General features: G+C 41.8%; 1 protein-coding gene across 2 annotated transcripts in view; it reads left to right on the forward strand.

The window, feature by feature from the left end:
- sptbn2 (spectrin, beta, non-erythrocytic 2) overlaps window positions 1–27,195 on the forward strand; it is a 72,313-nt gene that overhangs the window by 12,394 nt on the left and 32,724 nt on the right. For both annotated transcript variants that reach the window (XM_060912411.1, XM_060912412.1), the window contains exons 2-4: window positions 19,442–19,593; window positions 19,833–20,006; window positions 27,025–27,116. In XM_060912411.1, the coding sequence (XP_060768394.1) occupies window positions 19,442–19,593; window positions 19,833–20,006; window positions 27,025–27,116 (418 nt within the window). The remainder of the gene's footprint in view (window positions 1–19,441; window positions 19,594–19,832; window positions 20,007–27,024; window positions 27,117–27,195) is intronic.

A 27,195-nucleotide genomic window follows, 5' to 3' on the forward strand; every position in this document is an offset into this window, starting at 1 on the left:
TCAAAGCTCAGCCACATTCCTGGGAGCCTGAACATGTTGGAAAAACGAGCATTAAAACACAGACAAAACATCTTAATGATTTAAAAATGCATCGCAGGTAGCGTGACGTCAAGACGTGTGCGGGCGGGTGAGGTTTCCGCTTGCACAGGTGTTAAACCTCCCTGCTTTTCATGTTTGTGCTGTGTGTGGAAGTAAATACATGCTTCTCTTACCTGCAGTTGTCGACTTGGCTTTGCAGCTGTATTCTCCAATAAGAGGACTGATTACACACACACACACACTAGTGTTGACACACTTACTGACAATCCAGATCAATATACAATACTGTGCAAAAGTGTAGACCAAAAATGGCTTAATCAGTCATCAGTGAGCCATAATAAATGAAACAGTCAGTATTTGGTGTGAGACCACCCTTTGCTTTAGTCTCAGGTCCAGTGAGTGCAGTTTTATGTGGAAATGATCTGTAGGTTTTCCTGAGCATCTTACAGAACCAGCCGCAGTTCTTCTGGACACTTTGACTGTCACACTCGCGTCTTCATTTTGCACCAAAACCCAGCAGCCATCATTATGTTTTCTTTTTTAATCTGAAAAGTGCTCTCTTATGTATATAATATGCTGCTCAGACATATTACAAAGTTGTGTTTTTTTTTTCTTCCTTTAACATTTTAATTTCGTGCTGGAAAAAACCAAACGTTTGGAACTTTTTGTAATTTTTTTTTTACCTTGATAATGTAGACGTCATAAAATAGAAATCTGTAACAAAGTTTGGATGAAAAAAAAAATAAGGGCCTGAGACCTTTGCACAGTACTGCATCTGTACTGTTTACCCTGTTCAAGTTTAATTTAACATGGCTTTTTCCTTCAGTTAGCTTATTTAGCTGAAAACGGCTTATTAAATAAACTAACTTTTATTTCCACTATATATTTGTTCAATTCTAACTTTATTACCGTTAGAGGATTTATCTTGGTACCGGTTTTTTTTTTTTTTTGCACAAATCGCCTTTACTTAGTTTAAAGGTTAATCAAGTTGTATTATTTTTAGCTTGTTTCTATATTGAAGTCGTTTTTGTTTTAAGAATATCCTAATACTGTGTTTAAAATGGAAATGCATATGGTTTATAAATAACTTCTATTATTACGTTTCTATTATTACAGAATTTCACATTAAAACTTTTTGTGAATAAATTTCTAATTTATCTACAACCCCGATTCCGAAAAAGTTGGGACAAAGTACAAATTGTAAATAAAAACGGAATGCAATGATGTGGAAGTTTCAAAATTCCATATTTTATTCAGAACAGAACATAGATGACATATCAAATGCTTAAATTGAGAAAATGTATCATTTAAAGAGAAAAATTAGATGACTTTAAATTTCATGACAACAACACATCTCAAAAAAGTTGGGACAAGGCCATGTTTACCACTGTGAGACATCCCCTTTTCTTTTTACAACAGTCTGTAAACGTCTGGGGACTGAGGAGACAAGTTGCTCAAGTTTAGGGATAGGAATGTTAACCCATTCTTGTCTAATGTCGGATTCTAGTTGCTCAACTGTCTTAGGTCTTTTTTGTCGTATCTTCTGTTTTATGATGCGCCAGATGTTTTCTATGGGTGAAAGATCTGAACTGCAGGCTGGCCAGTTCAGTACCCGGACCCTTCTTCTACGCAGCCATGATGCTGTAATTGATGCAGTATGTGGTTTGGCATTGTCATGTTGGAAAATGCAAGGTCTTCCCTGAAAGAGACGTCGTCTGGATGGGAGCATATGTTGCTCTAGAACCTGGATATGCCTTTCAGCATTGATGGTGTCTTTCCAGATGTGTAAGCTGCCCATGCCACATGCACTAATGCGACCCCATACCATCAGAGATGCAGGCTTCTGAACTGAGCGCTGATAACTCGGGTCGTCCTTTTCCTCTTTAGTCCGAATGACACGGCGTCCCTGATTTCCATAAAGAACTTCAAATTTTGATTCGTCTGACCACAGAACAGTTTTCCACTTTGCCACAGTCCATTTTAAATGAGCCTTGGCCCAGAGAAGACGTCTGCGCTTCTGGATCATGTTTAGATACGGCTTCTTCTTTGAACTATACAGTTTTAGCTGACAACGGCGGATGGCACGGTGAACTGTGTTCACAGATAATGTTCTCTGGAAATATTCCTGAGCCCATTTTGTGATTTCCAATACAGAAGCATGCCTGTATGTGATGCAGTGCCGTCTAAGGGCCCGAAGATCACGGGCGCTCAGTATGGTTTTCCGGCCTTGACCCTTACGCACAGAGATTCTTCCAGATTCTCTGAATCTTTTGATGATATTATGCACTGTAGATGATGATATGTTCAAACTCTTTGCAATTTTACACTGTCGAACTCCTTTCTGATATTGCTCCACTATTTGTCGGCGCAGAATTAGGGGGATTGGTGATCCTCTTCCCATCTTTACTTCTGAGAGCCGCTGCCACTCCAAGATGCTCTTTTTATACCCAGTCATGTTAATGACCTATTGCCAATTGACCTAATGAGTTGCAATTTGGTCCTCCAGCTGTTCCTTTTTTGTACCTTTAACTTTTCCAGCCTCTTATTGCCCCGTCCCAACTTTTTTGAGATGTGTTGCTGTCATGAAATTTCAAATGAGCCAATATTTTGCATGAAATTTCAATGTCTCACTTTCGACATTTGATATGTTGTCTATGTTCTATTGTGAATACAATATCAGTTTTTGAGATTTGTAAATTATTGCATTCTGTTTTTATTGACAATTTGTACTTTGTCCCAACTTTTTTGGAATCGGGGTTGTATCTATATATATATTAATATTAGCTGGTTTCTGTCAATTTTAAAAGCAGCTTTTTTTTTTTTAAACATTATATTGCTAGGTTAGCTTGAATGTATTTACCTGATCAATAAAACTTAATGTGTTTAGTAACATTGGAATGTATTTAGCTTACGAATAAAATTCTATTTTTTACCATTTCAGCATGTTTCTGTGACTATTTTACTGATTTGCAGCTTTTTAAATAGCATTATACTACTATATTAACTTAGAAATTTTGTTTAGCTTCTCTACATTTTGTCATTGTTTAACTTTACTGGTGATTTTCAGTTCACATAAATTAGGACTGCGTTTACAAGCAAAAATGTTTCCTTAGTTTGTTGTATTATTGTATCGTTAGCCTCTTTTGAATCTGTCAAACCATTTTATAATAGTGTGGTAAAATGTATCTTAACAGCTTTATTTTTCTGTATATTTTATACTACTGTAGCTCCATTATGAAACATTGTTAGAATCCTGTGCACGCAGTTCGAAGGCCTGAGCTTACGTCTTTTTGTTTTGTCTAGTTAAATCCTTGAAGGTGAAGCCTTTTGTCTGGACGCAAAGACTCGAGCACACAGCACTGTGAGCTCGTGGACTTGTTTACGGACTTGTTTACGAGCTCGTCATGAAGTCGGCATGCATTTAGTAGTAACACTTGGGTATTTCTGTCAGAAATACGTAAGTGTTAAAGCCGTACTTTTTACATGGTAGAGTCCAAAAAGTCAAGTTTTACTTTGATCAGTAATTTGAACATGAATGCAGCTGAAATTTCTTTCAAATTGTGTTCTATTGCCGTATATTTTGTTTAAACGCTAATGTGTGCACACTTCTTACACACGGTGTTAATTGTTTTCTCTTAGGTGGGGTTTACATTAGACCGTATCAGCGGATCATCAGATTAACGTTTTTAAATCGATTAGTGTGCACACAGCAACGCCAATACACGATTCGCGTGCACACAGCAACGCCAATACACGGATACGCTCGGCTCCGCAGGCATCCTGCGCCCCAAATCACTCCGCCCTGAACAGCGAGTGCCCTCTGGAGGGTGCGCACTCCGGCCCTGCGCAACTCACAGAGCACGCAAGTGGAGCGCACGAGCAGTGATTCGGGACTGAGCCGCTGTGTGTGTGTGATCTCAGTGCATGTCGGGCATGCGCGTCACTTACCACTTGCAAGTGGAAGGATGGCAAGCCTAAAGACAATCATAACTACACAATAGGCAGTATTTGCATCAGTATTTGCAGTATTTTCATACTTTTATACTCTTTAATGAAAGGTGATACAAGGCGGAAGTCCGCGCCGTTTTTCAGCAGTCGCATCACATGACCAATGCCAGCGAATCAGGAAGGTGGATGTCACAGTGACGTTGTCCAATGACGACGCCAGCTAGAGCTCAGCACAGCGTATCCGCGTATTCACAATGTTTACACAGCACCGGACCAGACACGATCTGGATTGAATACGTGGACCCTGGCGGATTCCCGTTTCCCGGCATTTTAATGTAAACGGACAGTGCATCCGCGAAGAAAACGAGACAGATACGGTCTAATGTAAACTTGGCCTTAATGACCTGCATCTGGTATTACTTCAGTGTGTTGTTCTGTGTTTAGAGTTGTCTCGCTGTCTCTTCTGGACGACAACTGGAGAACACTTTGACTTTGTCTTCAGGAAGAATAATGTAATCTTATTTGAGAAAGATTTGGTTAGGTTGGAGTTGAAGCTTTAATTAAAAAACAAAACCTATTTTAACATGAGACTGTTGTTCAGTTTGTAAGAAAACTTTATCCTGTGCCTGTAAATCTCGAGACACATTTACCCATCATGCCCTAGCAGTGGGGAGTCAGTTAATGACACCTGGCTGTAACCCAGACGCTGGTGATCGATGACTTCACTGAAGCAATTACTGAAGGTGATGTGGCCACAGGCGACTCGCACAGACAGACACACAGACAGAGAGAGAGAGACAGACAAGGAGGGAGGAAGCCGGAATAGCAAGGGGTTAAATCAGACAACAGTACAAGAGAAGGAAGAAAGGCCAGTGTATAGTTTCTGAAAGAACAGACATGACTGTAATTAACCTCACAGGTGTGTGTGAGGGCAACGTTTTAACAAAATGTTTACACCCAAGCAATTTTTAAATTTGGAAATCTTCATGCTGTTTGTACCACAGACACGACATGTAGCCAAACCATATTTAAGGATGGACTTTTATTTGTTTGTTTTTTGATAAATTAGCTGTAAGGTCACTAACTAGCGGTTAGCATTGTAGCTTTATAGCAAACAAGCTAGCCAGCTAGTCACAATGTTCAGTCACGGTAAATCTCAGTAAAATTACTTTTGCACATTTTCACATCACACACATCACATTATCTGTAGCTGCTTTATCCTTCTACAGGGTCGCAGGCGAGCTGGAGCCTATCCCAGCTGACTACGGGCGAAAGGCGGGGTACACCCTGGACAAGTCGCCAGGTCATCACAGGGCTGACACATAGACACAGACAACCATTCACACTCACATTCACACCTATGGTCAATTTATGGCCCTTTTCCACTACACTTTTTCAGCTCACTTAAGCCCGACACGGCTCGCGTTTCGACTACCAAAGAACAGCACGACTCGGCTTGCTTCAGCCCTGCTTAGCCCCTAAAACTCGCACCGTTTTGGAGTGGGGCTGAAGCGAGCCAAAGCGAGCTGAGTGAGGCTGGGGGCGTGAGCAGACACTCCCCTGTGCACTGATTGGTGAGGAGGAGTGTCCTCACATGCCCACACACGCCCCGCGAGCGCGCTGGGATCTGTAAACCCGGAAGAAGAATAATTACGAATTACGAGAATTTCTGAAGCCTTATGCTCCTCGCCTCATCTATACGCTCTTGCCAGTATCTGTTGTCGGTGACAACAAGCCACAGAACCAAGACCAGCAACACTAACGACTCCATGTCCTCCATGTTTATTGTTTACTATCCGGGTCGTGAGACTACCGCTTAAAAGCTCACTGATGTCACTGTTTGCACTGCTTAACGACATCACGTGACGTCCACCCACTTTCGCTAACTCCACCCAATGTTTCCACCCACTTCCAGCCAGCACGGTTCAGCGCGGTTGTAGTCGAAATGCAACTTCAATAGCCCCACTCAGCTCGACTCAGCACGGCACGGCTCAGCCCAACTCAGCCGCGTTTGTAGTGGAAAAGCGGCATTAGAGTCACCAGTTAACCTAACCTGCATGTCTTTGGACTGTGGGGGAAACCGGAGCACCCGGAGGAAACCCACGCGGACACGGGGAGAACATGCAAACTCCACACAGAAAGGCCCTCGCCGGCCACGGGGCTCGAACCCGGACCTTCTTGCTGTGAGGCGACAGCGCTAACCACTACACCACCGTGCCGCCCCACCAGCTTTGTTCTTAGTAAATTTACATGAATGGCTTGTTCTTAGTAAATTTACGCTAGCTTTGTTCTTCGTGAAAATACGCTGGTTCTTAGTAAAATTACACTTGGTGTTTTGATCTTAAGCTTACTCATGTTAGTGAAGTTACACTAGTTGTTAATAATTACACTATTTTGTCATTAAATTTATACTAACAGTGTTGTTCGTGAAAATACGCTAGTTCTTAATAAAGTTACACAAACTGTTTCTTTCCACCCTTTTCCACCAAATCAGTTCCAGGGCTGGTTCGGGGCTGGTGCTGGTGCTGGTTCACAACTCGTTCAACTTGTGAGCCAGCTGAGAACCAGTTTGCTTTTCCATAGCTCGGGGTGCTAAGGGGAGCCACGTCAGTTACGTCGCTGTATATGTCAGTTACGTCGCTGCGTTTGCATAAACCTTGGCGCGAATATCGAAGCAACAACAACATGGAGAAGAAGAAGCAGCAGAGACAAGAATAATGGATGACTTCGCGTTTGTACAGCTGCTGCTGGTTAAAAATGGCGACCGTTGTCGGTCTTAACAACTCCGCCCCCCTGCTGATGTAAGCGGTTCTTTCCTCTGGCCCAGCAGAGAGTTGGTGCTAGCCTGGAACCGGTTTTTTTGGCCCCAGAGCCAGTTCTTTGTCAGTGGAAACAGAAAACCCGGTTCCAAACTAAGCACTGGCCCCGAACCAGCCCTGGAACTGCTTTGGTGGAAAAGGGGCGTTTGTAAATTTATACAAGCTTTTTGATCTCAGTAAATTTGCACTAGTTTTTCCAGTTCTTAGTAAAATTACTGTTTCTCGAGAAATTGCACTTGCAGGTTGATCTTTGTACATTTACACAAGCTGTCTGTTGGAGCTTTGTAAATTTACACTAGCGTTTTTTTTTTTTGGTGAAGTTACACTAGTTTGTCAGTAAATTTACACTAGCTTTGTTCTAATTTATGACGTACAGACAGAGCCGTCCACGATTATTGGCACCCTTTGAAGAATCCACCTTTTGGTGAAGTCGCTTCATCTCCCACTGAAAAAATGAGGAAAAATCCAACCTCTCAGGGTTTTTTTTTTTTTTTTGGTTTCCTTCTCTAACCCCTTTTACTGATCTTTCCAAGGATGGCAATAAATGTTTAAGAGAACGTGTAAACTTCAGTTTGGGGAGATTGTTTCGATGTTGAACTAATTGTAGAACACGGGACCTTATTAAAGTGTGTGTGTGTGTCAATGGTTGTTCATTCCTCTGTCCATATGGGACATGTCAGTAGAGGTTGTGTTGGTCAGTGTGTAAATCACATCATTACTCTTATTTTTAAAAACATGTCAGTTGCGCACACACACACACACACACACACACACACACACACACACACACACACACACACACACCCCGGGACTGTTTTGTTAGACACGAGAATAATTTCTTGTTTGTTAGATGAACAACTGAAATTTATTCCTGGGACGATCTCCAGTAAGATGAAGCCCATGGTGCTTTTCAGAGTGTTTACTTTTCCAGTGCTTTGACTCGAGGGAATGGTTGAGGAGCGTGCTGCTCTGAGGAAAGACTGACCGAGTGTCCTGGTGTCGGTGCACTGGGGAAAGTCTCACACACCCTTTTTTTTTTTTTTTGCATTTGGAGGAAGTCTGTTTTTGCATTTCAGCTTTTTGTGTAAAACATCCAAAAAGCAACACCACACACACAAGTCTTGGGACAGGGACGCACACGCACCCACCCAACTGGTTGTTGGGGTTCGAGTGATGAAAGGTTGCAGTATAAAGGCAGGATTATGTCGTTTAATCCTATTCTCCTGCTGTGCCTGGATTATTCAACACACACAGTAATTTCATTGCTTGACTGCACATTTACTTTACATCAGATCGTGTGTGTGTGTGTGTTGGAAACTGAGATCCTGCTGTATGTCAACAGTTCCATTTTTGCACCATGCAGTTGCAACCACCTACACGATCTTTGTTTTGCGCTCTCTCTCTCTCTCTCTCTCTCTCTCTCTCTCACACACACACACACACACACACACACATTTTTTTCTCTCTTGCTCTCTCACTCGTTTTCTCTCTCTCTTTAGGGAAGCTTCTCTGTCCCAACATGATCATTTTGTAGAGGAATGTGTGTACACACACACACACACAAGCAAGCTTAAATGCACAGGAGATGACGTGATCTCCGACACCAAGGTGTTGATACACACACCACGCACACACAGTACTGTAATCTTCCTGGTTCTTCACCATTGGTGGGTGGGTGTGTATAATTAGTAAGGTGTAATCAGCATCTTTAGCCTGTCTTGCTTCTTTGTGGAAACACCTTTCATGTCGGGGCCTGCAGATGGCTACACACTGTAGAGTGCTACAGTTTTCTCTCTCTCTCTCACTCACTCACTCACTCACTCTCTCACACACACACACACACACACACACACGAGTAACATCTGCTTGTGTGTGGGTGGAGTGAGTGTTTACAGCGCAGGAAGAGCCCTTATTTTCACACTTCCTCTGCCAACTATGAAGAAAAGGTCTCTGGTTTTTCACACTAAAAATAACCGGGGCATTAGGACCATGAAGCAGATATGAATGTATTTACACACCAGGTTTTCTCTGAAGCCCTGCACCGTGTTTTAGACCCACCCACCTCTCTCTCACCTGCGCCGTCCAGCAACGGAAATAAACCTGGGTTTACTAAAGCTTACGTTACCATGGCGACCGTAATTGAAATGCCATACATATGAATGATGATAAAAATGATTTTATTTCAAAATACAAACACAAATGAAGAACCAAAAGGTTTTTATTTTGCTTCCTGAGCTTAAGGTCGGGGTTGGATTTAGATTTCGGTGTAGCATCGGATTAATTAGCTGCGTAAATAATTTGTCAATGTGAGGTCCTCATGAGGATCGAAAAACAAGTGTGTGGGTGTGTACAGTGTAAATGTTGACTGCTGATATTCAACAAATTTCAATTATAGATTAACCAGGAAAGACCAACATCTGTCAGCGGTGCGCACACCCTTTTTTTTGTCAAATATACACAGTAGCCTTCTTTATAAACCCGCAGGCCTTTTTTGTCATTATTCATGAGTAAGTAATGGGTTTTATTTCAAGTTTTCCATCATAGAAAACATGGAACCTGATGATTTTTGGGTAAATAAACATCACCAGCAAGGCGACAGCTAAGAAAGAAAATAGGGTTACTTTTAAGTATTTTTTTTTTTTTTTTAAGCTAATACTTCTGAGGATGGGGGCGGCACAGTGGTGTAGTGGTTAGCGCTGTCGCCTCACAGCAAGAAGGTCCTGGGTTCGAGCCCGGGGCCGGTGAGGGCCTTTCTGTGTGGAGTTTGCATGTTCTCCCCGTGTCCACGTGGGTTTCCTCCGGGTGCTCCGGTTTCCCCCACAGTCCAAAGACATGCAGGTTAGGTTAACTGGTGACTAAATTGACCGTAGGTGTGAATGGTTGTCTGTGTCTATGTGTCAGCCCTGTGATGACCTGGCGACTTGTCCAGGGTGTACCCCGCCTTTCGCCCGTAGTCAGCTGGGATAGGCTCCAGCTTGCCTGCGACCCTGTAGAAGGATAAAGCGGCTAGAGATAATGAGATGAGATGAGACTTCTGAGGATTACTGACCTGCATTTCTATTAAATTCCATTAAATGTCCATCACCATGTTTCTTTATAATCAGACTTTTGCCGCATCACAAGGCGACTTTTTAGCACTTGAGATCCAACTTCCATCACTAGCCAGTCTGTTCATTGCAGTGTTGCGCAAAATAGAAGCAATTTTTTTTTTTTACAAATTATATTTAAAGTCGATAAAACACAGTTGCGAATGATCCGTTTCCATGGAGTGATATTACGTGATTTAAAGCAGGGTTTCCTCCTCTCGTGATCATCATTCGGATCTCTGAGACCTGGTATTTGGTACAGGATTTCGATTGCATCCACCACAATAACCGTAGTAGTGTTTTAATTGAATGCGAAAAAACTAGGCGTGAAACAAAAAGTGATAGAACTATTCAAATTGATGAAGTAAAGAATGAATTGTGATCACACTGTCATGTCTTAGCTTTTCCTCGCGATGATTGTGCTGTTGAGACAGCAGAGGGCGCTGCTGTAAAACGTACATTAGTGGGAATATGTGACTTCACGATAGGCGGAAGTAACTCTGCTCTAATGCAGCAAAAAACGATGTAAAATGTGAATGCTGTTGTGTGACTGTACAAATAGATTTAACAAGAAATCGCAGCTCTCTTACAGATTGCTGAAAGATGAAGAAAAGGGAAGGAGATGGAGTCGGTAAAATTGGGCTATTTGTTAACTTTTTTCGTAAAAGGAATAATTTTAGTTAATAGACGATTAGATTTTACACCAACCCTTACAAATGTGGGTAAAAATTTTAATGTAACAAAAGGAGTGTTTAAGTTGAAGAATAGGAAATGTATTTATTTGGTAATACCTTTTTTTGCAAGTTTGTATTGCGCAAACCACAGATTAGCATTCAGATTTTGTGTAATCGTTTTTCATGCTAGCTCACATTTGAGAGATGATGGATAAAGCTGTTGGCCATGGTTTTCTCCTTTCCATTCCTCGGTTGTTTGTTTGTTTTGTTTGTTTGTTTGAACTTGGTATTGTCTCATACTTTTTTACTTTCATTGTTCAAGTAAATTGACAGCTTTCTGACTAACTTGAGCGAAGACCTGGAAGCTGTATTCCAACTTTGACTCGCGCATTTATCTACTTTCACTTTTACTCGAGGAAGGAATTGAGGTACTTTTTTTTAAACGCTTCTGATCGTCGGTGATATTTGTGAGCTGAGCGAAATCATGATGTGCACACGATGCTTGTATTTAGAAATTTCAAATTAGAGTTGTTTTTAATGAAATGGATATATTGGGTCGTTACGATTGAATTTAATAAAGTCATGTTCTGTCAAACAGTTGTGTGGTTGTGTGCATAATGTTCATTATTATCATATTAATCAGATGGATTGAATATTTCAGAAACAGTTAAACTCGAGACAGATTTGAATAGTGTGTGTGTGTGTGTGTGTGTGTGTGTGTGTGTGTGTGTGTGTGAGAACCACTGATGCTATGGTTGTATTGCAGGATCCAGCAGTTATTTGGAGATGTTCATTTGCATTGTAAAGCAGCACAAAGGCAAGATAGAAATTGTGTGTGAGAGAGAGAGAGAGAGAGAGAACGAGAGTCCTCACAATGATGAGTGTCCAATGTCCTTCCACTTTCCTGGTCCTCAGAAAAACAAAAGTGTTTATTTGAAAAACTACACAAATTGGCTCCTGAAGTTAAGAGAGGTGTGTGTGTGTGTGTGTACACGCACTTGCTGCATATTGTGGACCGAAACACATTTTTAGCTAACAGAGTTGACATTTTTGCCTGTTTTTAGGGTTCAGGTTAGAATGAGGTTTGGGTTGGGGGCGGGGTTGGGATATTTATTTATGATGGTAAGGGGTGAGGGACTGCATTACGTCAATGAGCTGTGGGTGGTAAAAGAGAGCAACTGGACTTGCTTGAAGATTCTTGAAGACGTTTCACCTCTCATCCGAAAGACTTCTTGAGTTCTGTCTGACTAATAGGGAGCATCAGGTATTTATCCTCTCATGGATGGAAAGCAATCCTAAGGTGGAGAGGATAAATACCTGATACTCCCTATTAGTCAGACAGAACTGAAGAAGCCTTTCGGATGAGAGGTGAAACGTCTTGAAGCAAGCCCAGTTGCTCGCTTTTACTACCCACAGTTTACTATGACCTGGATGACTGAGAATCTTCAGACATTACGTCAATGAGTTTCCCCACAAAGATAGATGTACAAAAATGTGTGATTTTTATATAATTTCTAATCGATCCGGTTTTAATCCGATATCGACTCCTGTGCTGCCGAAATGAGATCCTTACGCTCCCCCACCACTATTGGGATACTTCAGAATGGGAGAACTTTTACAGATAGATGTGCAAAAGAGAAATCATAAAAGCTCCGTATCCCAGGCTACATTTTTTTTCCCCAGGCTGTTGCATTTTATAATCTGCTTTCCAGCTGGGTTTGGTCATCAGATGTAATTAAATGGTGGGCGTGTCGTCTGTGTAAATCCGTCAGATTGATATCAAGTTTCCAAACACAGTGAATCACAGATTGGCACATTTGAGCACAGTCAAGACTATTAATAATTGTGTTGCGTCATTTACTGATGTCAGCGTGGACATTTCATCACCGTGTGTGTGTGTGGGTTGAACATCGCAATGAAGAATGTGTAGCTTTCTTATTCCAAGCTTTAATTAAAAAAAAAAAAAAAGCTGCATGAATTCAGCCAGTGTGTGTTTGTAATTCTATGGTGGTATGATTGCAACCAGGCCTGAGAAATTAGAGCCATGGGTGAGAGGTGAGGTGAGGTGAGGTGAGGGTGTGTAAATACACTTGGGTTGTGGCCAGTCGAACTGGTTTTGGCGAGACAGGGTGAAGATAATATTTCTGTGTGTAGGATACGGCCTTACTGTTAATCATAACAAGCAAATACAGGCTAAAGCAAATACTACATGAGTGAACTTTTACTCGGCTAATACGACACTAACATCGTCACTTTCGGTGGGAAGGTCTGGACTTCTTCAGCGTTCTCCATTTAGTGTACCCCAGGTTGCTTTGCATGTGTACAAAAACAGACCTGAGGCAGTTTTTGTATTTCAGGCGTTTCCACCATTGACTGCTCTCTTATTACCATCATTCAAGGTTCCTTTGGACCAAAGAGGAAAAAACAATCGGTGTGATGTGTTCAGTATTATCCACAGCACTGTTCTTGTATCTGATTGGTCCGATTACCTGCGCGCCCATTTACCGTATTTTCCGGACTATACGTCGCTCTGGAATTTAAGTCGCATCAGCCAAAAAATGCATTATGAAGAGGAAAAAACATATATACGTCGCACCGGACTATAAGTCGCACTTTTTTGAAGGGTTATTCTATCCATAGAATCTGTGATTGTATCTGATAAGCGGTGCGTGGTTACTGCGCGACTGCATCGTTTATTTAATAAACGAACAGCTGAGCAGTGATAACGCGCCCTTTGCCCTGTAAGTAGCCTAGTCTGATTATTTTAAATATCTACTACTATCTTTAATACTATCACTATCGTTATTACTAATAGCCTATATTATTATTATAACTAATATTAATAGCCTATTACTGATGCATTAATCAGTTTGCTTTTAGAATATTTTTAGCGGTAGGGCTTATTATCGCCCCATGGCTCTTTCATCTGTGTTATTAAAGCTGTAGTCATCATCGAGGAGTGTCATTCTTCATTTTTGTCGAATTTTATTTCATCAAATCAGAGGTCAAGTAGGCTATAGGTATATCATCTCCAAAGACAGGTACGGTAGTAAAAACAACCGTCTAGTGAAAAAAAACAACAACAACCGCTTTTAAATCCCCTACTTAAATCCTTAAAATGAGTCATTTAACTCATGTCTTGTGCGATCTGATCTCCAATGGTGAAATAAACCGGCTGTGATGAGTACAGTCTGTTATTTTAGAAGATAAATGTAATATATAATTTAATATATAGACTAATAAAAATTAATATTTTATAATATAATACAACCTATTACTGTCTGTAACTGTCACTAAAGCGTTTTCTAAGATCATAATGTCTGATATTATTATTATTATTATTATTATTATTATTATTATTTTACACACACAATAAGCGCATGTGTGTAAAGTTATAGTAAACCATCCCCCGCCCTTTTTTTTTTTTTTGAGTCGCCGGACCCACCCACCTCCTGCGTTCTGGGACCTCCCACTTCACAAATTAAGCACTGCCTAAAATCACTACATAACTTATTTAAATAACTATAGGCCTATCATTAATAATAAAACACAGGTCAATCAAGTTTATCAAGCTGATGATTTCACTCCAAATCAGCAAATCCATTGAATTCCTCATCCTCGGTGTCGCTTCTGAACAACTCTGCCTCCAGCGGCAGATGAAGCGCCGTTTCCTCTTCTTCTGCGTGGCTGTCGTCAGACTCAGCATCAGCTCCAGTTATTCCGCGGTGAAAAAAAAAAACATATATACGTCGCACCGGAGTATAAGTCGCATGGCCAGCCGAACCATGAAAAAAAGTGTGACTTATAGTCCGAAAAATACGGTAAATATGTTATCATTTCCGAAGTAACGACTAACACAGGGACTTGGGTGCATAAGTAGAGGCGTTGATTCAACATTAATGGAAGGCGTCTCCAGTGTCGGAGGGGAGCGAAGCTGTAACTTGAAGTTTTTCTGACAGAAGAGTTTACACTTTGTGGTTTCCTGGTAATATTACAAGTTCCTTTTTTTTTTTTGCTTAATTTAAGAGAGAAAAAGCTGTTGAAGGAGAATGGCGGTTTATAGCTGCTACAACCCAAGTGTGAACAGGAGCTAACTTCTACAACGTCAAATGTCAGGATGGAAAGTGTGATGTCGTTCTTGAATCAAGAAAAAATTTTAAACACTGAGAAATCATTGTGGTACCAGTCACTTGGGGATTATGTTGATGCACAAAATTGTTGATCAGAGTTGAAGCTCTGCCTCATTTCACCATTTTTCTGAACTGCACCCTGAAGTGAGGGGTTTAGTTTTCAAGGGTCCGATTAAATTTCGACTGAAGTCTGTAATTATTTCTGAGTTGTTCTGATCCGGGTGGGTGGGTCAGAGTCTCTGTTGTTGGTTAAGTCAATAATGTATCAACTGCCCTTTTTTTTTTTTATTAATTATTATTATTTTTTTTAATTGTTCTATTTACCTGGAACGCCACCTGAAGTTCCTGTGTGAGGTTCTGATGCCAGTGGTTTCCCATGACCCTGAACTCGGTGTCGCGCTGGCCCCGTGATGATCTCAAAGGTGTGAGACCAGACCGAGTACTTTAGTAGGAATAGTGTGAGGGTTCTCATGAACCAACAGAGCTCACAAAATATCTTCATGAAGGTGATGTGAATTGGGTCATTGAAACATGTTTAAACAAGACATTTAACTGAAAATCTTCTCAGCCAGATCAGAAATGAGATTTTTAAATTCTAACCCAGCTGAGATCTTATTCATTGACACAGTTCAGTGGGTGGAAGGTCAGGCCTTTGGTCTTGAATGCCACACTTCGCAGCACTCCTGGAGCCTTTTATTGAATCGGGGATTAACACCAGTGAATCACTCAATCTGCTCAGTGTTCCTGTCTGTGTATGGGTTACGTCAAGTGAGCTAACGTTTCTCAGCATGTCAGAGACACAAACATGGGTACGAAAGAACAATGAGCGGAAAGAAAGAGAAGGGAGAAATGCCTAGAGGAAGATGGAGGGATTGAAAAGGAGAAGGTTCAGGGCGTTTCCCGATATCCTCAGGAGTTGTGATGTCATTAGTATGCTTTAAGGATTTCGATGACCTTTGCAAAGTTCAAATACTAATTAGGTGTAAAACTAGCTAAAGTTTTATATTGCAAACATTCACATTTGTATTGTGGTGGTTGGGGGCGTTTACGACGGTATATGACGAATTCCAAATAGGGACTTTTCAGGTCTTCGAAAGTTCTGCTGTCTGTATTACGTTTACGATTTAATTTACGTGTTGTAACGTTAGCAGTCGGGCCGACAATTTATCACGAGTAAGGTTGTCGTAATCACCTTGTAACAAACGGATTCTGCCTTCTATTTGCCACGCCCCTTTACCTACGTCACGCATTTCAGGAAGCGTTTAGGAAACGTGTGTTTTTGTATCTGCTTGTGTTGAGCGACAAAAAGTAAAACGTGGTAGCGAAAACGTTCGAATGTGGATCGTGGGCATTTTATATTGACGTGCATGTCATGACCATGATCAGGCAGTATCAAACGTCTTCGTGATCATCCGGTCCTCATTTAAAAAAAAAAAAGTGCTTTCACAGCTTTTATTTCTTAAAAACCGAAGGAGCCAAAATATTTCCTTCTGCTTTGTGTGGTTATGGTTAAGATCGGGTTGAAGCATTGCATCAACAAGTTACAGTAAACATCATTGTGTCAGTGGGAGGTCCTCAGAAAGATGGAACGAAACCTGGCGTGTGTGTTTAAGTACAGAAGGGGGGATTCCCTCTTTTTAAGTGGCTGGTTAAGCTGTGTCGTAAGGATTACGGTCACTCAATGTGCGTCGGTCCTACATTGTCCTTCCTCTACAGGTCCTCATAATGATTATTTCCTGCTTGTGTGTGTGAGAGACTAAACATTTGTGGTGTTTTGTATCACGATACGTTATTGATGCCGCATGTAATCACTTGCTAACGTCACTACCACTCGCGCTTAAACATCTTTTCCTTCTTAACCACTCAGTAGCCCTTGAGTGTATTGTGCGCTGAGAAGAAATGCGTTTGACTGTAAAGGTCTGCTAGATCATGTGACGTTGAGCATCCGTCACCTGCTGCTTGGTTTTGAGCCTTATGGCCCTTTTCCACTACCCTTTTTCAGCTCACTTCAGCCCGACACGGCTCGTGTTTCGACTACCTTAGAGCAGCACGACTCGGCTTGCTTCAGCCCTGCTTAGCACCCAAAACTTGCACGGTTTTGGAGTAGGGCTGAAGCGAGCCGAGCCGAGTGGGGCTAGGGGCGTGAGGAGACACTCCCCTGTGCACTGATTGGTGAGGAGGAGTGTCCTCACACGCCCACACACACCCCGCGAGCACGCTGGGATCTGTAAACACTGTAAACCCGGAAGAAGAATAATTACGAATTACGAGAATTTCTGAAGCCTTATGCGCCTCGCCTCATCTATACGCTTTTGCCAGTATCTGTTGGCGTTGTCGATGACAACAAGCCACAGCACCAAGACCAGCAACACTAACGACTCCATGTTTATTGTTTACTATCCGGGTCGTGAGACTACCGCTTAAAAGATCACTGATGTCACTGTTTGCGCAGCCTAACGACATCACGTGACGTCCACCCACTTTCGCTAACTCCACCCAATGTGTCCACCCACTTCCAGCCAGCACGGTTCAGCGCGGTTGTAGTCGAAATGCAACTCCAACAGCCCCACTCAGCTCGACTCAGCCCAACTCAGCACGGCACGGCTCAGCCCAACTCAGCCGCGTTGGTAGTGGAAAAGCGGCATTATTGACAGCACCATGTGTTCAAACCAGCACAAAAATTTCTCATGACATAGCCACCATGCTAGCTTCCGCATCCCGTATGTCCGGAGTAACGCTCGTCATTTGTCTCTGTGATCATCGGCGCGCGCCGCTCCGAAGCATCCTCCACTGAAGGGGCTGGAAAGGAAGTTCGGTTCAGTGGTGTTCAAGATAAACTGCTGTACTTTCTGTGAAGTCACGGACACTTCGGCATTAACACGCAAGACTTGGTCATGATGATGCAACGCATGGGTCTTGGTCAACTGTGTGTGTGAGATGTTCTTCAAGAGTTGCTATTACATTATGAAGCAATGTTGCAGTTTGTAACTGATGCAACTTTATTGGTCAGTCTTTCGCAGGAGGTACAGTATGCTCTTTACGAAAATCTGGATCTTCATTTCCCTCCTGAGTTTGTGTACGTTTTCGTATCAGGAAACTCGTGAATGAGATCCGAATAGTTTTCAACGAGTTACTACGATTTTATATACGGATTGCGCTGTCGAGTTTTAATCGCTTAAGGTCACACCAGTGTAATCGAACTCATTTGTTGAACATTTTAATAAAGATTGGAAGAAAGTAACCTAAAAACCCTCAAATCTATAAATTAAGACTAGGACGAAAGTATTGGCACCTGACAAGAGGAGGAGTTGTGTGTCTCGTCAAAGATTTGGCGTATTTACAGTAGGAGGAGCACTTTTCAGATCTGTGATTTTTAGCCTTTTGTGGAATATTGCAGGCGTGGCCAGTGTTGTCGTCAAGTCCAAGAACAAGACTCCCAACGGCACCATTTGACGGTGTCTGTTGCTGCCTTTATGTGAAAGCGTCTCTGCTGCCGTGTTGGACTAACGTTACTGCTCGACTGCGCCATTTTAATTAATAAGGTCCAGATAAAAAGCTTGTTCATCGCTCAGCAAGCCCCGCCCACTATCAACATGAGAGAGGGTGAACACTAACTAGTTCCTCGCTCAGCAAGTAAGCCCCGCCTACTACCAACAGAGCAATGAACATGGCGTGTCACTTCCTTCCTTCTTTGGGTGGAGTCTTACCAAATGGCGATTGAAGTTCGAGGTCGTCCCCGTTGTCTCCTCGATAGTTCTTCTATGTTTGGAACGCAGAGCAGTGCATTCCCCCCCCCCCACTGCACGAGAAGTCTGTATAAGCAAAGCGGACAATCCTAGGCAGGCATTTTAGCGCCATTAACGTTAGTTTGTTCCTGAACATTTAGATTAGACAGAACGTTATTGATCCCTTTGGGCGGGTTCCCTCAGGGAAATTTAAAATTCCAGCAGCATCATGACCGGATAAACAGGGAATAGAAAATAGAGAGAACTTCTAGATAAATTAAGCATTTACATATACAAATATTAAAAAAAAAAAAAGATATGAAAAAAGTCCAGCAGGAGAGGTATTGCACATTGTCCGGTATTGCTTATTGTCAGGCTAGGCTGCTGCTCCTTCCCGTCCTCTGTCCTCCTGTTCCCCCTCGTCCCCCCCCAGAGAGGAGTTGTATAGTCTGATGGCGTGAGGGACAAAGGAGTTTTTGATTCTGTTCGTCCTGCGCTTGGGAAGGCGCATTCTGTCACTGAACAGGCTCCTCTGGTTGCTGATGATGGTGTGCAGAGGGTGGCTGGCATCGTCCATGACGTATGAACAGGTGAATGTGCGTTCCCTTGCACAAAATTGGTCTAAAAATTAATGTAGATATAAATATCTTATGCCAAATTATTATGGCATGTTACCAAAAATGAAGGAAAAAAATCCGAGTCCTCGTCTCCAGTTTACGAGTCCGAATGCAGTTAATGCACGAGTCCGAGTCCAAGTCATCAGTGCTCGAGTCCTTAAAATTAGGGCACGAAACGGACTCGAGTACTACAAGCCTGGGCGTGGCTGGATGTTAAACAGCTGTACTGTTGTACCAAGCTGTGCTTGGTGATTTTTTTGTGGCTGATTTGGGATTTATCAGTATATGCACGAGTATGAAGGTACTTGAAAATAATTACACCCTTTTTACTGTAAGACTGAAAGGGAAAAAAAAATGAAGCTCGTTGTTTCATAAATATATTCCCTTGCTGTGTGTCGTGTAGATGAGCGAGAGGCCGTACAGAAGAAGACCTTCACCAAGTGGGTGAACTCTCACCTGGGCCGTGTGACGTGCAGGATCAGCGATCTGTACACGGACCTGCGGGATGGACGCATGCTCATCAGGCTGCTTGAGGTGCTCTCCTCAGAACAACTGGTCAGTACCTTCAGACTCGTTCATTCACCTTCTCTCACTCCACCTCAGCCTCCACTCGCAGTGTTCTTTTCACAGATTCGCAGTTTGTCCTGTAAAGACTGTTATAGCTTTTGGCCCTTTTTTATTTGTTGATTCACTCATTCGATTAATTATTTTATTGGGTCACCAATTTGTTCAACTTCATAATTCTGCACGATATTGATATCATCCCCCCCCCCCCCCCCCAATCACTCATCCAGCCGAAGCCCACTAAAGGTCGGATGAGGATCCACTGTCTGGAGAACGTGGATAAAGCACTTCAGTTCCTCAAGGAGCAGAAGGTCCATCTGGAGAACATGGGTTCTCACGACATCGTCGACGGCAACCACCGCCTCACGCTCGGCCTCATCTGGACCATCATCCTGCGCTTCCAGGTATGGGGGGGCAGGGCCTTAATGTCTCCTGTCATGACTCGTGATACCATTGAGCCGAGATGCGTTCCAGGAAATCCTGGGACCTTTTATTCCTTAGGGGCTTTTTGTTTAAGTTTTGTTTTTTATATATAAATATACACAAGTTTATCAGGAGGCGTATCCCAGGTATCGTATTGGTCATTCAAGGCTCACCCATGGTTTTTTTTTTTTTTTTTTTTGATTATTATAATTATTTTTATTATAATTAAAGGGTGAAGAGCCACCATCATGCAGTTTCTGTCGGCTCTCTGCCAGTCGAGCGTGTTTTGACTTTATTTTGTCTAAACAACACAAGGGAACGATTTTATTCTCCGAGTACTTTGGGTGTTGAAGGTTTGAACAAGGTGCCGCCACAAAACGTTTCAGAATTCTCATCGCGCGCGTGTCTGAAGCATCTCACTTAGTTACGTTGTTTGTTTTATGTCACATTTTGTTTTAATTAATTAATTATTTATGAAGAAATTATGGGACCTTTTTAGAAATGCTCTTGCCATGAAATAGCCGGAGGTGCTGACATGGTGTGTTTAAAAAAAAAAAAAAAAAAAAAATCACTCATGCACTCATCCCATATATAAAAGTTTTGTTTTTGTCGAGACACACTTGAAATTTTTTTTTTTAATGTTCAGTTTTATTTTTAGTCACTTTTTAGTTCCTTGTGTACGCGTGTTGTGCAGGTGCGTACTTCAGTAGAAGGGGTTTACCCCCGGAGTTTGATGAACAGCATGGTGTTATTATTAGAAATTGAAACTTCACTGGTATCGTGTGTATGTGTGTGTATAAAATTTATTTTTAAGTAATGAAAATGCACTTCTGCTTTTTTTTTTTTTGTGGTTTTGGAGACAAAACTGTTGTCTCTCCAGAATTCTCTTTTTCAATTTAAAGGAGAACCGAAGTCATTTTTAAACTTGATTTCTTAATTAGCGTGTTATTCAATTACGTTTTCGGTTTTAGTAACCTTATATCGTGACTCATATTGGCAACTAATTGCAATTAAATATTATACTTATCGGCCTATTCGGTTTTTAGTCGTGTTTGAATTTAGTTCGTTTGGTCCACGGCAGGCGTCGCTTATCCGCGCGATCTTCACGAGACTTGTGCGAGACTTCGAAATGTGAAGAAGTGTCAGCCAGGTGTCAGCGCCGCCATTTTGAAAACTGTTTTCCAAACGAAGTATTGCACAAAAACGAGTTTAAATGACGATTACTGCCTACTTTTGCTATCAAAACAAACAAAACTTCCGGCTTGATTACGTCAGCATTCGAAAGCGGGCGCGCGCATCTTTTGACAACGTTGGCAGATATTGGTCACTTTTGATTTCCGCTGTATGTTTTACTTCCGTCCTACGATGTCTCGCACAGGTCTCAACGAATCTCGTTTACGGCCATTGCTTTGACGTATGGACTGATGTATTACAGAGCATATTTCAAACACTCAGAACTTGCTATAGCAGCGACAAAATAGCGATCAAACATGCATTCCGATATTTAATAAAATGAGAAATAGAATTTTGATGATAAATTTGCCTTCAGTTCTCCTTTAAGGACGTTTTTGCATAGTGCAGCTTTCGTGAACCACAATAGCCCTGCGTACGTCAAAATTGAATAGCAAGTTCACTAATCTTGCAGAATAGCTTGTATGTTCAGGATAAACCTGATCTGGAGTTAGATGTTGATAAATTTTCCATAACAGCAGCTCTGACATTCGTGCGCTCGCTCGAGTACATTTCCATACGTAATCGTTTCCAGAGTAACAACGTACAGAGGGACTTGTATGGCGAGCAACGTTCGTTAAAAAAAAAAAAGGCTACAAGATGACAGACAAAGATGATGGAAAGAAAACCCCAAGAAAGAACAGCAAGTACTCATTTGCTTCGGAGCAAATTAAAAAAAAAAGCATACTGTTATTTAACAAAGACATCGTTGACGTGGTGACGTTTTAGATTTGTTCTTGTATTGGAGTCGTCTCCGGTGTTTAAAGGGCTGATGACACGCACATGACTCTATGCAATTTCTTAAATAAACTATACAACATGGCAAACATGTTAGATTTCTGTTATAATTACGTGAAAAGAAGCTGTTGTTACGCGAATATCCAACTTTTAATTGCACAGCGCAAGAAAACTGGGTCCGTGGCTCGCGGCCATGTTGTGACATCAGCGGAAGAACATGCTGCGGTTCACTGGCTGTTCTACTCTGGTTCTACTCAATGGAAATGGCGCATGAAAACGCCGGTGAACTCTCTAGTGCTAGCTCTTCCTCTTCTGGGAGTCTAGAATTGTGTTGATCTCTTCCGAATAGAATCTATGATAGCCTACCCTCTTTACCCTTTGCCTCTCGTTGCTAGGCGGCAGTTACATGAAAGCCGCAAGCTTTCACAAGCAAATACATGACTGATATCACGCCGAGTTTATGATTACATTTATGATTATCATGTAGAATCTATAGCTCTACGTACCTTTATCTTATGTCGTTTCACAACACATGTTCTGACAGGAGGACTGTCTTTGGATCCGGCATAGCTACTAGTAGACCCCCTCCGGAATACTGGCAGTGTTGCCAGATTGGGAGGTTTCCCGCCCAGTTGGGCGGTTTCAAGTGCATTTTGGTGGGTTTTGAACATATTTTGGGCTGTAAAACTTCAGCAGTATCTGGCAACAGATACTGCAGCCCAAAATATGTTCAAAACCCACCAAAATGCACTTGAAACCACCAATCTGGCAACACTGTGTAGGCACTGCTGATGGTAGTGTAACACGTTTGTGCTGAACTGAACACCCAAGAGATTCTTTTAAGCTGGGAAGGGTGTCAAAACAATCCAAATCGAAGTGTTCAGAGCACAGGACGGATGTTGGTGAGGGCTCCCACTTGTCACGAGTGCGCCTGACTTGCTTCACCCACTTCGCATGCAGCTCAGGATCTCTGGGCAATTTGAATAAACTTTATATATATATATATATATATATATATATATATATATATATATATATATATATAAAAGAAATAAAAAATGTATAATAAAAATACTAATAATGATGAACTGAACACCTGCTGCATCAACAACAAACTGGTTAGGAGGAAGGTTCTTTCGCTGATGTCATATAGCCCCTCCTCCTCTTTCGTCTCCTGGGTGCTGCAGCCCCGTCAAATTTGCCCAAATAGCTGCGTTTTTTATCATAACTTGTAAAATAGGCGCTTTCGTGAATTAATATATGGATCATCGGGAATTACTTTTTGTTATAAAACATCGCCAAAGATGTCAAAAACGTGTCATCAGCACTTTAAGTTGACGGAGGAAAAATAAGAAGCCTGGAGAAAGATTGATTGATTGATTGATTTTTTGTTTTAAACACGGACATTTCATGACACTTAAATCTAACTATAAACGGATTAAAATGCATGAAGTCATTCTTTAATCTATGATTAATCATAATCGTTGGCATCTTGCTGTAGTATAAGAGGAATAAAACCCTTGAGGGCATGCTGTGATGAAAAAACGATGAACTTTGAGGTGATCGCGGTAACTCTGCTTCATCACGCCACGGACAAACACCTCAAGTCCTTTTTCGAACAGGTTCTAGGTTTACTTGAACGTCTCGATGTTCTCGTGAGAACTGTAAACTCAACCTGAGCATTTTTCACAAAAAACAAATCCGCTGACTTGTTAAAGATCTCCAGGAACCTCAGTTGCAGTTTGAACGTGCAAGTCGACTGCAGATGAGGCCTGTCTTCAAGGTCAGGTGAGGTTTAACGGAATCATTGTTTTGTTGTGTTCCGCCCCCGCCCCCCCCCCGAGCCCTTGATGAGGAAAAGCCGGTGAGATCTGGTTACGACGTGCACACGGCGTGTTCATTAAGCCGTGCGCTCTCGGTGCGTCATGTTCGACTTGTAATGCTGATGATTGATTATAATCTCACCCTGAACGCTTTCTTTTGACCCCCCTCAGCTTTTATTCGAATGAAACCGAGGCTAATTAGTGAAGCGTGACGACGATGATGATGGTGGTCCAGATTGCGCCGCACTCCTGATGGTTCCGATTAGCGTCCTAATATGCTGATTGTTTGTTTTTTGCCGAAGGCACGCAATTACAGATCACAATCTTCCAGTGTGTGAGATCACAAGAGTCTTGGTGTGGTTTGGAGATTTGTTCTACGTCGTGTGTGTGTGAGAGAGAGAGAGAGAGTGTATTGCGGTCATGTTTCCAATTTAGTCTGCGATCCCTTGCTGGTTAGTCTCTTGGCGTTTGCTCCAGATCTGACAGCTCTGAAATATCGCAGCCTAAATGTTCATGACCTAGCTGTTGAAATATCTCGCTAAATGAAGACTCGGGTTATTTCGCTGTCACTCTTTTTGCTAACTTGTTTCCTTTTTATGGAAATTTAGCAGCATCTGGACGACCCGCAAATGTGCTACATGTGGTGGGTTGGTTGATTTGTATGGATGTTGATTGATGTAATTTTTTAACATTTTTTAAAAAATGTAATTAAATTTGTGTAACGAAGGTATTCTAGCTTAAAGTGCATATCACGGGTAAATTCAGGAGCAAGATCAATGTAATTCTCCTATTTTATATTAAACTTCGGTCAAATATCTGTCACATTCTGCATTCTCTGCAATTTTTTTACCTTGCTCAATACCAGAAAAATTCAGTTGAAATCAAGCCATTTGAGGCGAATTGTTCCGCCTCTGAAAAAACTTGGCATTTGGATTTCCCGGCAAACATTGATTTTCGTTACGTTGCGTGCAGGACGCCTCCCTCTGAATCCTACGTCAGCGCTGGTTTGTTTGAGAAAACGACCTGGTGGTTTTCTGCAAATTTCTTCAACGTTATCGCGTAATTATTAAAATGGTTAACAGATGTATCGTAGGAGGGTGTAGCAGCACCAATCTTGATGGGATTAGTACTCATCGTTTCCCACATTGCGCTCAGGTGACAATTCCATATTTCAATGCAAAATCGCTCGCTGCTAAACTTGGTCTACACAGGCTGTGCACTGAAACCGTGCAAAGCTCTCGCAGCCTGCTGGCGCTTCCGCAGGTGACGTCACGAATCTGGCTCCAGACTCCCTTGGGATTTTTCCAGACGCGTTTTATTTTATTTTTTTCTGCTGTAGACGGCCTTGTGCAAAATTACCCTTCTGGATAAGTGTGTAAAGGGACATACAACCCCGATTCCAAAAAAGTTGGGACAAAGTACAAATTGTAAATAAAAACGGAATGCAATGATGTGGAAGTTTCACAATTCCATGTTTTATTCAGAATAGAACATAGATGACATATCAAATGTTTAAACTGAGAAAATGTATCATTTAAAGAGAAAAATTAGGTGATTTTAAATTTCATGACAACACCACATCTCAAAAAAGTTGGGACAAGGCCATGTTTCCCACTGTGAGACATCCCTTTTTCTCTTTACAACAGTCTGTAAACGTCTGGGGACTGAGGAGACAAGTTGCTCAAGTTTAGGGATAGGAATGTTAACCCATTCTTGTCTAATGTAGGATTCTAGTTGCTCAACTGTCTTAGGTCTTTTTTGTCGTATCTGCCGTTTTATGATGCGCCAAATGTTTTCTATGGGTGAAAGATCTGGACTGCAGGCTGGCCAGTTCAGTACCCGGACCCTTCTTCTACGCAGCCATGATGCTGTAATTGATGCAGTATGTAGTTTGGCATTGTCATGTTGGAAAATGCAGGGTCTTCCCTGAAAGAGACGTCGTCTGGATGGGAGCATATGTTGCTCTAGAACCTGGATATACCTTTCAGCATTGATGGTGTCTTTCCAGATGTGTAAGCTGCCCATGCCACACGCACTAATGCAACCCCATACCATCAGAGATGCAGGCTTCTGAAGTGAGCGCTGATAACAACTTGGGTCGTCCTTCTCCTCTTTAGTCCGAATGACACGGCGTCCCTGATTTCCATAAAGAACTTCAAATTTTGATTCGTCTGACCACAGAACAGTTTTCCACTTTGCCACAGTCCATTTTAAATGAGCCTTGGCCCAGAGAAGACGTCTGCACTTCTGGATCATGTTTAGATACGGCTGCTTCTTTGAACTATAGAGTTTTAGCTGGCAACGGCGGATGGCACAGTGAATTGTGTTCACAGATAATGTTCTCTGGAAATATTCCTGAGCCCATTTTGTGATTTCCAATACAGAAGCATGCCTGTATGTGATGCAGTGCCGTCTAAGGGCCCGAAGATCACGGGCACCCAGTATGGTTTTCCGGCCTTGACCCTTACGCACAGAGATTCTTCCAGATTCTCTGAATCTTTTGATGATATTATGCACTGTAGATGATGATATGTTCAAACTCTTTGCAATTTTACACTGTCGAACTCCTTTCTGATATTGCTCCACTATTTGTCGGCGCAGAATTAGGGGGATTGGTGATCCTCTTCCCATCTTTACTTCTGAGAGCCGCTGCCACTCCAAGATGCTCTTTTTATACCCAGTCATGTTAATGACCTATTGCCAATTGACCTAATGAGTTGCAATTTGGTCCTCCAGCTGTTCCTTTTTTGTACCTTTAACTTTTCCAGCCTCTTATTGCCCCTGTCCCAACTTTTTTTGAGATGTGTTGCTGTCATGAAATTTCAAATGAGCCAATATTTGGCATGAAAATTCAAAATGTCTCACTTTCGACATTTGATATGTTGTCTGTGTTCTATTGTGAATACAATATCAGTTTTTGAGATTTGTAAATTATTGCATTCCGTTTTTATTTACAATTTGTACTTCGTCCCAACTTTTTTGGAATCAGGGTTGTACTTTCATGTATTAAAAAAACAACAATAGTTATTTGGTCCAGGATATGCACTTTAAATGTTAGCTTATCCAAAAAAAAAAATTCAGGTAAGACTTTGACGTATCAGCATGTCGATATGCAGATAAGGATGAGCTGGATGTTGTTTTTGATTTATTTATTTATTTATTTATTTTTAAACCATGTATAAGCTAAAGTGTGTGTGTGCACGTGCAGATTCAGGACATCAGCGTGGAGACAGAGGACAACAAGGAGAAGAAATCCGCCAAAGACGCCTTACTGCTGTGGTGCCAGATGAAGACAGCTGGGTGAGAGAGAGAGATGGTGGAATGATAAAAGGGGGGAAAAAATCAAGAAAAGAATAGAAGAAATAATATCGGAGCGATC

This window comes from Neoarius graeffei, chromosome 28 (genome assembly GCF_027579695.1).
Source record: "Neoarius graeffei isolate fNeoGra1 chromosome 28, fNeoGra1.pri, whole genome shotgun sequence".
Taxonomy (NCBI): domain Eukaryota; kingdom Metazoa; phylum Chordata; class Actinopteri; order Siluriformes; family Ariidae; genus Neoarius; species Neoarius graeffei.